We start from the raw sequence: 13,512 nt of genomic DNA on the forward strand, positions 1-13,512 counted from the left end.
CAATGAATCCAAGTGGTCAAGTGGACCCCACCATTAATTAGCATTAATTAGATTCTTTCTTTCCAATTTCCATTGGGCTTGGGGACCTGAAACGTAGTTAAATGCTTGTGCTATTTTCTACTTTTGAGACCATAAACATTTACAATACTCTCTTGGACCAACCAAGATAGTACAGCCCAAAATTGGTAAATGTCTGTAAAATATTTTGGTGGAAAGTTGCTAAAGCGGTCCGTCTTGATGCTGAACCCTAAAAGTAAAGAGCGGAGAGATATTTCTTTAAAAAGGTCCCATTTGTAACAAGAGGTGTTTTTCCAGCTATAAATACAAGTGTAAAAGCTAAAAATTAGAAAATGGAAGTAAAAGACTCTGATCAAGTGAAAAAAAATAAAAAATGGTCTCAGTAGCGACTACGTGGCTCAACTGCGTCCTCTGGAATACATTTTCTGATTTTTCCACCCTCTGTCTGTCTCTCTCTCCTTGTTTCTTAGACGAGTCGCTGTGTCCCAACTCCCAAATCCATTTCTCTTTCTCTTTCTCTTTCTCTTTCTAATTGATAATTGATAATTGATATCGTCGTGACGTCTCCGAACCAATTAATTATCCATGATCTAACAATCCTCCCTCAGCTCCCTCCCCATCGGCGGTGTACGGACTACCAATCGGAGCTCAATCGGACCCTTTTTTTTCCCTCATGGAGAGATGAAAAGGAGAGGGGGAGAGGGAGAGAGATCGCTGGATCGGAATTAGATGGATTTGGTGATGGAAGGAGTAAAGGAGCAAGGGGGCCTAGATGCCAATAACAATAATAAGTTGCTGGATCGAAGTAAGGTCAGGATACTCTTGTGCGACTCCGACCCCAAGAATTCTCAAGAGGTGTTTTTCCTTCTCACCAACTGCTCTTACCAAGGTACTCTTTTTCTTTTTTATTTCTCAATTTTCATTTCTGTTCATTGCCCCTCCATCATTCTCCCTACACCCCTTGTTGATTCCTTCTCACAAAATCCTCAACACATCCTTGATAACAACTACAGTTCAAAATTTTCATGTTAAATATGTTTTCCCTAACTAATTTCAATCATGTAATAAAGTCATGATCTGCAAAATCAGCCGAATCAGACTGGAATCGGTCAAATTTGAACCAATTTTAGACCGAGTTACACAGTATGCGAGTTTTCAGCCAAAAACCGGCCGAGTCAAACGAGTCTTCACCGGGTTGGACTGTTTTTGAAAATGTGTGCTGATTCTCTAAAATATTATTTCAACCCATGATAACCACTTAATAGTGGAAGCCCAACAAACACAGTTCTATTAGATCGAAAAGTTGCTAGTATATAAATGTTTGTACTCTATTTGTGCTTGCCTTGTGGGACTAGATAACTTGAGCTCAGGACCGTTTCTTTTTTTTATTGCATTGCTAAAAAATTGAATATAAGTAGATTATAATAAGTGGATTATTTTAATGTAATCTTTTGTCTTAACATTATTTTTTGACAAATTAATTTGTTTTCAATTTTTTTCCTATTTTTAGTACAAAACAAGCTTCTGCGATGAAAATCCGAATTTCCGATTTGATTCGGCTGATTCTGACTGATTCATCTAATTCCGATTCCACGGTCAAGTAACTGATCCCGATTCCGATTCCGATTCCGATCATGCAAACCATGTAATAAACTTACCATGCAATATAACCTGGATTTGGGGCAATTCGCCCAGAACCCCCAATTGTTGGTTGGCAATTTGCCTTCAACAAAAAAACATAACATGAGCTCTGAAGATAATCTCCCAATCCAAAGGCCTCAATTTGTGTACCAAATTTTAATTTAGCAAAATTTTTGCATAAATGAGCACTAAATAGTAGACAATTCTACTTCAATTGACCCTTAGTTGTATGCCAGTACTAATTAATGTTCAATTTGATATCGAGAATCGTCGCAATCATGCCTTCATCAGGTGCAACTTTGCAGTTAGGACCCGATTAGAGCTAAAGTGCTTAATTTCAACAAATTATCTGAAAATGTTTTAAAGATATACTTTATTTAGACAATATCCTGGTGGTGATGGTGAGTAAAGGATAAACACTTTTGGTGTAAAGCTCCGAATAGTTTTGATATAGGGTTTTCATGTGCGAGCTCATCGGAGTGACCAAAATAGATACAAAAGAGGGGGTAAAACATAAAATTAGGAAATGTGCAGAGGGAAAAAGGAGGTATACTCACTCATCGGTGCAAATATTGAAAATTGAATAGATGTAAATTACCATAAGAATGATAATAATGTTAAACCAAACATTTTCTTTTAACCCGGTCCACAGTAGCTGTCAGTATAGCGATGCACATAGCTCTAGATAAATTTAACACTAACTGCATCATAGCTTGATCAATTTAATTGTTATGGGGATGCAGTGACAAGTGTGAAGTCTGCAAGGCAGGTAATTGATGTGTTGAACAGGCAAGCTGATGAGATAGACATAATATTAGCAGAGGTCGACCTACCTTTTGCCAAGGGCTTTAAGATGCTCAAGTACATTGCCCGCAATAAGAACCTCACCCGCATCCCTATCATCAGTAAGTGCTCATCACCTCCTCCCTCCCCCCATCCCCCAATCTCATGCTTTTGATTGCTAATCTAACAGATATTTTGTGCGCAGTGATGTCGGCGCTAGATGAGGTGTCAGTGGTGGTGAAATGTCTAAGGCTGGGTGCAGCAGACTATCTGGTCAAACCGTTAAGGACAAATGAGTTGTTGAACCTATGGACACACATGTGGCGAAGGCGCCGCATGCTGGGTCTTTCTGAGAAGGACATTTTCACCCATGAATTGTCAGATCCCAGTGATGCCAACACAAACAGTACAACTCTTCTGTCTGATGACACAACTACTGCCACTGCTGCTACCAAAGATGATGCTAATCAAGAAATCAGCATCACCAACCAACCTAATTATGAGGTACATAGATATTAATATATTCATATGCTTACTTGTGTTATGTTTTTGTCGAATCATTGATTCCTGGAGTCTATTAAATAGCCGACAGTTCTTTTTATTAATATGTTTATATCAAATAGCTTACAGTTCTTTCTAGTAATGTAGTTACCTGTTATGTATAATTGTAGTGTATTGTCTCACCTGGTGGTCTTGCGTGTAAGGATACATCAGAGAACAGAAAAAGTGATGACCTAGCACGTAAGTCTACTTCTTTTTGTCTTTCATTTGATACTTAATACTTGTTACGGGAATGTTGTAAACAGTTCAGTACTCTAGTTTTTAGTAGCAGTTTCCTAATTCCTTAACCCCCACCCAGAACAAAAAGGGCTTTAGCTATGTGATTTCTTGGCCTTAACAGAATATAGTGTCTTTCTGTAGGTCACTATGATAGATACAATCTGTTTTGTACAGTGACCAACCAGAATTATGCTCTAGATATTGCAACCCTTGCATTACAGTTTCTAGGTGATCCAAACAGGCAATGCACTTTTTGTCTTTTTAGCCGAGTACATACTGGCTTTTATGTCTGGAATTCTAAATACAATTTTTCTGTGGACAGCATTTACAGGAAAAACTGATCTTAAAGTTGGTCAGTCCTCGGCATTTTTGGCGTATGTCAGATCTAACTCATCAACCATTCAGCAAATTTTAGAACGTAGTCATCAACCAAGCCACACTGCCATTCAATCAGAATCACCAGATCACCTCAATATGACCACCATGGTGACTGAGCCAAACTCCAACAGATGTAGCAGCAGCAGAGAGGCACAAGAAAGCACCTTTTATGACCAAAATACCTGCATGACTGTTGGCTCATCATCTGCTACAATGACGCAACCTGATTCCTCAAGTAATGAGGTACAGCAGGTTCCAATGTACCATTTACCAATGTACTATCCTGGTATGGTAGATCATGGGGGCATGAATGTAAATTTGAATGGCATGCCTCAAAACATGCAAATTTTTCAAGGAGGCCATCAATACAACATGTTTCAATATGGCCACCCACATTTGCACAACACAATGGGACTATCACCATTTCATTACAACCCTAATCTCAGTATGGGATTACAAGCAGGTCACATGGTGCCACAAAATAATCAGATGTGGTCTGGAATGTCAGCTGATTCTGGCAATGTCGCTGGCACTGTTGTGCCAGATACCACTAAAAGCAGCCAGACAGAAAGACGAGCAGCAGCATTAGTTAAATTTAGGCAAAAAAGGAAGGAGAGGTGTTTTGATAAGAAGATAAGGTATATTAATAGAAAGAAGTTGGCAGAGACAAGGCCGAGGGTCAGGGGCCAGTTTGTAAGACAGGAGATGAATGAGATGGATTTGAATTTTGGCACAAATTCTGACGGGGAGGAGAACGAAATAGAAGAGGAACCCACCTCCACCTCGCGAGAAATGTATACCGTCTCATCTCCTGAATAGAATAGAGTAGGAAATAGAACAGAATAGAATTGCTACTACCATGCAATTGAACACCAATGATTTTGTACCTCTAATAGGTTGCTCTAGGCAAGTAATTTTTCTTTATCTTTAGGAGGCGTGTCTATATGTGATCTCTCTTTTTATTTTCATTTTTTTTTTTTTTTTTTTTGGTTTTGTTAACGTCTTGCTTTTGGTATTGAATGTTTATGACAGAATGTTTTTTTCCCTTTTTCTTCATTTTTTTGGAATCCTATGATTATCCAAAGTAATTTTTTCTTAATAATTGAAAATTTGTATTTCAAATAATAAATATAACCTATTGATCTTGCTTTATTTTTAACGTGATGTCAAAAATCATATTTTTTTTTTTTCTTAGTTTTGTACAAATTTAGATGTGGTAAGTTCAATGGTGTGAATTCATCGCAGTAAATCGTTGATTTTACAGCTTAATTTGGTACATAATGGAATCTAAAGTTTTAGTTTTTGATGGGAATGTACTTTTCTAAAAAAAAAAAAAATGAACGTACGTATTTCTTGTTTGGAATTCAAATTTTGATTCTTATAGAAAAGAGTTGGGGTCGAGATAGAATATCAAAGGCGTAGGTACTTGGATCGCTTCTATCCATGACTCTAATCCTGTTTTGTTGAGTCTATAGGGATTTAAACGAAATGGATTAATGGATCAGGAAAGAGAGTGCTAAAATTATATCTGTGTTTGTATTTATTGGGCAATTATGGATGCAGATTTTAGATGTATATCAATATACAAAACTAAATTGTCATCTAAACGAAACAGATAATTGACAAATTATATTAATTTGAATACATTTATGAAACATATAATAAACTGATGCTAACATATGTGCAACTAGAACACAAGTAATTTGGTATGATAAATTGAAAACCCAAACTAATGAAATTGAAAACAAAATAGTATATATTATTGAGTCTGGCTAGTATAACATCAGTGTCATTTCAGTCTATATAATACCAACTCCAAAACCTATCACATCGACTTCAAACAGTGAATCCAAACCGTTTAAACTTTAAACTGATCTACTTCATTAGTTGTGCATGTACATGTAAAATTTATAACCTTTTGAATTTATTTGGTATCAAGTCAAGCGATCAAATGTGTGAGTTTTAAGTTAATTTTAATACATTCATTTTTCAATATTTTTACCACTTGATTTGATATTAAAATAACTTGAAAATATAAAAAATTGCACGTAAACACATCACTTATAAAGTAAATCGGTTTGAACGGTTTGGATTAGTCATTTGAAATCTATTCAATCGATTTTGAAGTTAGTGTCATGTGACACCGATGTCATACTGCCCGAACTCTATATTATTTGAGAGTCTGCCTAGTATGATATCGGTGTCATATGACACTAACTTTAAAATCGATTGAATAGACTTCAAACGACTAATCCAAACCATTCAAACCGATTTACTTTATGCCTGATGCGTTTACATGCAATTTTTTTATATTTTCAAGTTGTATCAAATCAAGCGGTTAAAATGTTGAAAAATGAATGTATTAAAATTAACTTAAAATCTCACACATTTAACCGCTTGACTTGATACTAAATAAATTCGAAAAATTATAAATTTTGATGTAAACACACAACTAATGAAATAGATCGGTTTGAACTGTTTGGATTCACCGTCTAAAGTCGATTTGATAGGTTTTGGAGTTGGTGTTATATAGACTGAAATGACATTGATGTTATACTAGCCAGACTCGTTATTTGATATTTATAATAGGTAACAAAGATATTGTGTAAGGATGTGAACACAGAGAGAAAAAAAAATAGAATTTCACATGATGTATTACTATCAATTCGGATAATTTGAATATTAAGATTCTCTTAGAAGATTTTACCTCACCTTCAAATTATTCATATTTGTATCAATACACACAAACATTATTGGTTTATTTATGAATGATTAGGATTATTTTTCGGACTTCGTCCTAAAAAAAAGTCTATATGTTGAAGATAGAACTATTATTTTTTTTGTAAATAAATATTTTGCATTAAAAAGTTTAGAACAGAAATAAACATTTAATACAAATAATGTTCACAATTAACTGTACAAATGGGATATTTAGGAGCGGAGTTGGCTACAGTGCTATGCGTAGCATAGAGGGCCTCCGTGCAACGGCTCAATATTTGAGTTTTTAAAATCTTAATAGTCGATCCGAACCATTCAACATGATTTTCATATGAATATATACTTGCAAATCAAATTTTCAGATCAAGTAATTTTCTACATATCTAAACAAATAGTAAAAAATTCTAAAAAATGTAAAATTTAGTTTGCCAGTACATATATATTCATATGGAGATCATATTGAATGGTTCAAATCGACCGTTAGAATTTTGAAAACTCAAATATTAAGTCATTGCACAGAGACCCTCTATGCTACGCGTAGCATCTTAGCATTTTTCCTTTAGGAGCGATATATGTGTGCGATTTATCCGCAACTGACTCTTCAGATCATACAAGCACAAAACACTGAGAAAGATCAAAGAAGCAAAAGCCCAAAAACAAAAACAAAAACAAAATTATGGTAGAGGCATAATAATCACGCTCTAATTCCACAGTCACAAGTCACAACCACTATGTATTTACTTTTATTTCTGTATGTACACTGTTATATTGGTGACTTCTTCAGTTTCAATCAAACAAAAAACAAAAAACTTTTTTGTTGTAACTGTAGTTTTTATGAGGAAAGTTGTAACTGTAGTTATGTGTAAGGTTAGTTCAACAAGAGAAACTAATTATGTCTAAATTCAAATAAGAAATAATGTGTAACTCCAATTGAGTGAGATTTGTTATATAGATCAATTCATGTTTTCCAGAATTATTTTTTTTTATATTTGTCTTTACAACTAGTGTAATGCGGTCAGACTAGTAACTTCCTGATCAATCCAGTAAAAACAAAAGTGGTAGGGGAGACCCTTTTCCATTAGAAACAAAAAAAGCTTTCTTTTTTTATTGTAACGGTGGTTATGTGTATACTGTATACCAGTTAATAAGAGTTAAACTAATTATGTCTACATCCAATGAACCAGAACGGCTAAATATATATTTTGACAATATATAGTTTTTAATTCATGCAGAGCACGCTGATAATAGAGTTAAAACAGCGCTGCGCACACACACACACATATATATATATATATATGAGTATATATGACTGCTTCGAAGGATAGATATAATTATTTTCATATATATTCTTCTCCAAGCGCTGCACTTGCCGATCAATATATATATTTGATAAAAAATAAGTTATTTACAAGAGTACCATCCTTTCTATTGTATAAATATTTATAATTAAATGAACGTATACTAAGAAATATTAATCAATAATTACTTATAAATTAAATATCAACCATGTATTAATTAACAGGTTCTAAGTTTCTAGCCAAACCATATATATATATATATATATATATATAGTACGGCTAACGCGCTTCCTCTAGCATATGGGCCGAAATACTTCCAGTGGAAATTTGAAATTTCAAAATCTAAAAAGTCGATCTGAACCGTTCATCTCCTTCTTCATATTAATATCTGCTTGGAGACCAAATTTTACATTTTTCTGAAATTTTTTACTATTTATTAAACCACTTTGAAAATCGCTAATCCAACGGTGGCTTAACAAAACAGTAAAACCATTGGATCAGCGATTTTCAAAGTGACTTAATAAATAGTAAAAAAATTTAGAAAAATGTAAAATTTGGTCTCCAAGAAGATATTAATATGGAGAAGAAGATGAACGGTTCAGATCGACTTTTTGGATTTTGAAATTTCAAATTTCCACCGGAAGCATTTCGGCCCATATGCTAGAGGAAGCGCGTTAGCCGTACTCTCTCTCTATATATATATATATATAAATATATATTAAGTTGAAGATGGTGAGATGGCAACGTGAACCATGTAATAATAAAGAATTTGAACATTAATTAATTGCCACAAAATATATATCCTGAGCCTGAGCTAGCTTGTACAATGATCCAAGTTCTGAACAACCGTTAGCAAATCTTGGAACCAAATCTTTATTATTTGAGAAAAAGAAAAGAGGGGATGTATTTGAAATAAATGCAGATATGGTTTACAAGGAAGAAATAAAACGAATGATTAGTAAATCAAGAGGGAAATGTATTTGAACAGCTTGAAATTCATTAATAGTAGAAAATAGTGACAAAATACCTTTTGATAATATAAATCTATATATATTATATATCCGTTTCATTTCATCCTCAAACCAAATAGACCAAGTTCTTTGCTCAAAATGCAATTCCTTCCAATAAGAGAGAGATCAGGAGAGAGAGAGATGGAAGGCGGAGGCAGAAAGAAGGTGTCATCCTTGTCTTATATTTCCGACGAACTAGCAGTCGTTATGAAGTCACCTTCCGGTGATTGTCAACACGACAAAGAGGTAAAGGCACATGAGAAATCTCTTTCGCGACCATGCAAACAAAACAAAGGCGAGGATGATGAGCTGAAGAAAGGACATCTAGAACTAGAAGAGGAAGATAATATTGATGGAGAACACAACAAAGAAGAATACTATGAAGTTGAAGCCATTCGCAAGAAACGAAACCACAACGGCCAGCTCCAGTACCTCATCAAATGGTTCCTTTTATTCTATGTCATATAATTCATATTTATTAATGATAGAATCGAGGAGAAATTTGTATATTTTTTTATTCTGATGTTATATATTGAAAGTACATGCTAGCTTGCAAAATAACCCAGCGACTATATTTTTAGTGGTGTTGAACCTACGTCGGATTTGGGAAACTCGTGTGTGATATATTTGAGCGCTATATATGAAGCATTTATGTGGAAGATAAAAATTTGCATGTTGTGCATGAATAATATTGATTTGGTTATACGACTGAAAATCAAATTAATTTGATTTAGGAAACTCAATTTGGTTTGTGACTGAATCAAACCTAATTCAGTTTGAAGCAGTTCAATTATCCGGTTTCATTTGGTTAGATTCAGTCTGTAAGTTTAGAAGATTTTTGCTTTTAGTTTCATTCAGTTTTGTTAAAAATCAAACAAAACTATCTCGCAAAAGAAACTTGCGTGATCGATCGATCGTTTTGTTTTCTTTTCAACAAAAATGGATGAAATTGGAGATAAAATAGAAACTTTTATCTGTACTATTATATATTTTATTTTAGTAAAACTTGGATAGGCATGCCTAATGCCTTCTGACTTGTATCTATTGAACAGACTTCTACACGAACAACATTAATTGTTCGTAAAAACTGTCATTTCTAATAGAGAATTAATTAGAGGAGAAATAGTATGTATTCCAGTTTATAGTGCCAACAAATTAAGACAACTTTTCTAAAAATTAAGCATCTTTGATAATTATACTAAACTCAGCAAGCAACTTGTTAAGTTACTGTACATCTAGTTATTCTCAGCATGTATTAGTACTTGAGTTGTGGCTGATCGATGGCTACTAAATCTAGGTCATAACCTGAATTTTGGGTTTCTCATTATTAGGTTGGTTGCATCTATTGCTACAACATGACAACTTCATTTTATTTGTGAATTATATTGTTTTTCATTGAGTTATTTATTTCATTGTTTAGGACCAACTATCTGGAGACCGATAATACATGGGAGCCGTATGATAACATCAAATGCTGTACTGACATGTTAGAGGACTTCGAGCATAGGTATGCCTTACACCTCTCTCTCTCTCTTTGAAAAACTTGGCAGTGGCTGGCAATGGTCTCTCGACTCTCTACTAATTAATTAAACTAGTATTTACTAATATACTTTTTTTTTTTTTAATTTGTATACTCAAGTTTACAAAACCGCAAGAGCAAGAGTGCATTGTCCAAAATGAAGCGGTCGATAGAGACTGAAGATTGTGGAGAAGGTGCAATGAGTCCTGCTGGAGGAGAGAGAGATGGCAAAAAGAGCAGCGGGCAGGCCCTAACAATAGAGAGAGACATCCACATTCGACGCAATCCTGATAGAAACGTCAATAGTGTGTATAAGAAAGAAAAGTACAAGTTGAAAGATGAGAATGGAAAGGAAAAATTCACTGAAGATGAGGTCCCTATGCCCTTGCCAAAAGTAATTAATTAAAACATGCATGTTCATTGGATATAATCAATTAATGTCATTTCCATTTATTTAGTCCATGGAATAGGTGTTTCCAACTTTTACCAATTAACCCTACTTTAACCAATGTCATGTCAGGAAATAATTGTAATGACTCGTTTATTCCTACAAATTAAATTTTTCGTTTCATCGATCCGCTAACCAACACAAACGAAGAGCAACTAAGTATTTTATTTATCGGCACAGGGGGTTGAGGAGATAAACAAGGAGGGAGACACAAACTTTGTCATGCAAGACTATGTTCGAAAATGGCGAGAGAAAGAGGAAGCAAAAGCAGGGGTCGGCGCTGCCGCCATGGCAATTTTCCTCCCGAAATGCAAAGCAAATATAGCAGTGAATGGCGAGGTTCCTCCTGTGAGTCCCATGGGCTATTTGTACTCTGAATTTGAACCTCAGAGCAAAAAAGAAGGCAAACGACTTACTGGTGCTGCAAGACGGAAATCGGTAATACTTGATTCCATGAACAAGTTTTTTTTTTTTTCTTTTTATCTAGTTTTCAAATGTTATTTCCAATTCACTTAATGAATTTCAAATTTTAGGGACGTGTAACAAGATTTGTGCATCCCGACGGGCTGGCAAAGAAAGTAATGAATGTTGAAGTTGCGAATTCAACAGAGGCTATTACAGCATCTGCTGTTGCTACCAATACTGATACTACTACCGGTAGTAACAGTAAAACAGCTCCAGAGGAACTTCACATCACAGAAATCTTGAAGCCGGTGCAGGTGCAGCTCTTTGCCACTTCTTCTCCTGGCACCAACAACATTTCTCATGCTTGTATCACTTTCAAGGCTCTCAGGTTTCTTTCCCTTCCTTCTAATATATAGTTATATCTTTCAAAGATTTAAATATCGGAAAGCAGTGGAGTCTTTTTCATATCAGATCTGCTAATACAATAAGTATATATACTGATTTTAACTAATATTTTGTAAAATGTAAAGTTTAAATTTCAACTAAGATGATAAATTAAAGTTGGAAAAGTAAGCATATTGATAATTAATTAAAATTTTGACAATCATGCATGCATGATAACCGACTCTATGATATTTTTTAAAATAAGAAATTAAATTTTCTCTGATTTAAATATATATCTTGTGTATATTTTTAGTTCAATTGGAATACAAATTTTTAACAAGCGATATGAAAATATTAATGGGCAAAAGATTCTCAAATTATACTAAAACTTATGCGCGATTACTTAAATCGCAAATAAACATAGAATTAAATTTTTATATGTTGATTTCATATATATTAGAGGACTATAATTGTTGGTGCTTGCTTCTGTTCTCAAATCAATTCTAAATGATGAATGATTTTATTTCCATTCAGACTAAATTTGAAACTCTTTTAAGTCTTAAGTAATTTTTGTCATTTGTAATTGACTTATCCCTTATTATATATGTTCACAGAAAATGCTTGTACGTACGTACTATGATGCAAATATATATATAGTTTATATGATCAGTACAAAATATATATTTGTTTTTCTCACACAGGTCTGATGGAAGCCAAGTGCTTGTGAACAACAGGGAGCTAAGGGCTACCAACCCATTGCTGGTAAAAAGCATAAAACTCAATCCACTGTTATTTTTTTGTTAACATCAAATCAATTTTTTTTTAGTCTGAAATGACTTTGTTTTGTGACAGCTAATTGATTTTTATGAGAAACAACTTCGCTAGATGTACTCCTGATACATGAGAGTACCAAATCTGCATGTCTCTCCGTCTCAAGGGATGATGTCAAGTTCAGATTTAATTTGCTTCTTTTAGAAATTAAAAATAAAGTAACATGCATGCTTTATATATATATGTCTTTTTCATATCTGATATCATATGAACTAATGTCTTTATATATATGTCACCCCGAGTATCGGAAGCATCATAATTTCAAAAAAACGTCATTTAGTGCCTCAAAAATTCAGTTTAAGTTTTCGGTAGATATAACGATCGGTATTTTATTTATAAACGTCGTTTGGGTTTTTTTTATATAAACTCATTTTTTTTATAATATATGTATATATAATGTAATATAATGTAATATATGTATATGTATATATAATATAATACATGTATATATAATGAAGTTTAAGTTTAAGTTGTAATAATTATATATATAATACATGTATGTATATATATATAGAGAGAGTTGGGCTATGGTGAGTTGCGAAGTAAAACGATTATTTTACTTCATGCTCATATTTTGTGATTTTAAAGTTCAAAATGTCGATCCGAACCACTCAACATGATCTCCATATTGAAATGTGCTTGGAGACCAAATTTTACATTTTTTGGAAAATTTTTACTATTTATTAAGCCACTTTGAAAATTGCCGATCCAGCGGTCCAGAAAATTTTACTGTTTTTACTGTTCATCCGGATTTTCAGATTTTCAAAGTGGCTTAATAAATAGTAAAAAAATTACAAAAAATATAAAATTTAGTTTCCAAGCATATTTTAATATAGATTAAACATCTAACGGTTTGGATCGGCTATTTGAACTTTGAAAATGAAGATATTGCGTGAAGTAAAAACGTGTTAGTTTGATTGCCGCCAGGAAAATCATAAATAATCGACCGATTAGTCAGGAAAATCCGTGATAGTTTGATTGCCGCCAACAACTAATTATCAGCCGGTTAATCAGTCTAAACAGTCGCTTTTTACAACACTGATTTAAAGTATCATTATTTGTTCTTCTAAAAAATATATTTATTCTCAAAAGTTTTTGGAAGTACATTACTATTTGTGAATCATGTACTAAAGAATTTTTTTTAAATAAATTAGTTTGTTCATTACTTGATCAAAATTAAAGTGTAAGGTACCTTACAATATTTTTGAGAGTCATTTAATCAAGGGAAAATTTCCAATGTACCCATGCAAATTTTTGAAATAGCTAATATCCCCATCAAAACATCATAATAGCCAATAT

The 13,512-nt window shown here is 33.5% G+C and overlaps 2 protein-coding genes across 2 annotated transcripts; both read left to right on the forward strand.

Moving 5' to 3' along the window:
- The first annotated feature begins 569 nt into the window (after positions 1–569).
- Positions 570–4,644, forward strand: TOC1 (CCT motif -containing response regulator protein). The gene is made up of 5 exons (XM_078323044.1): positions 570–907; positions 2,403–2,564; positions 2,648–2,946; positions 3,114–3,183; positions 3,545–4,644. The coding sequence occupies exons 1-5, from the start codon at positions 748–750 to the stop codon at positions 4,417–4,419; spliced, it is 1,566 nt and encodes a 521-aa protein (XP_078179170.1). The 5' UTR covers positions 570–747; the 3' UTR covers positions 4,420–4,644.
- Positions 4,645–10,716: 6,072 nt separating this feature from the next.
- LOC144573627 (putative chromo domain-containing protein LHP1) lies at positions 10,717–12,267 on the forward strand. The gene is made up of 4 exons (XM_078323405.1): positions 10,717–11,031; positions 11,127–11,386; positions 12,084–12,144; positions 12,235–12,267. Exons 1-4 carry the CDS (start codon positions 10,816–10,818, stop codon positions 12,265–12,267), a joined length of 570 nt encoding a protein of 189 aa, XP_078179531.1. The 5' UTR covers positions 10,717–10,815.
- Positions 12,268–13,512: the final 1,245 nt, after the last annotated feature.

Source organism: Carex rostrata, chromosome 21, assembly GCF_964058835.1.
Source record: "Carex rostrata chromosome 21, lpCarRost1.2, whole genome shotgun sequence".
In the NCBI taxonomy this organism is placed as follows: domain Eukaryota; kingdom Viridiplantae; phylum Streptophyta; class Magnoliopsida; order Poales; family Cyperaceae; genus Carex; species Carex rostrata.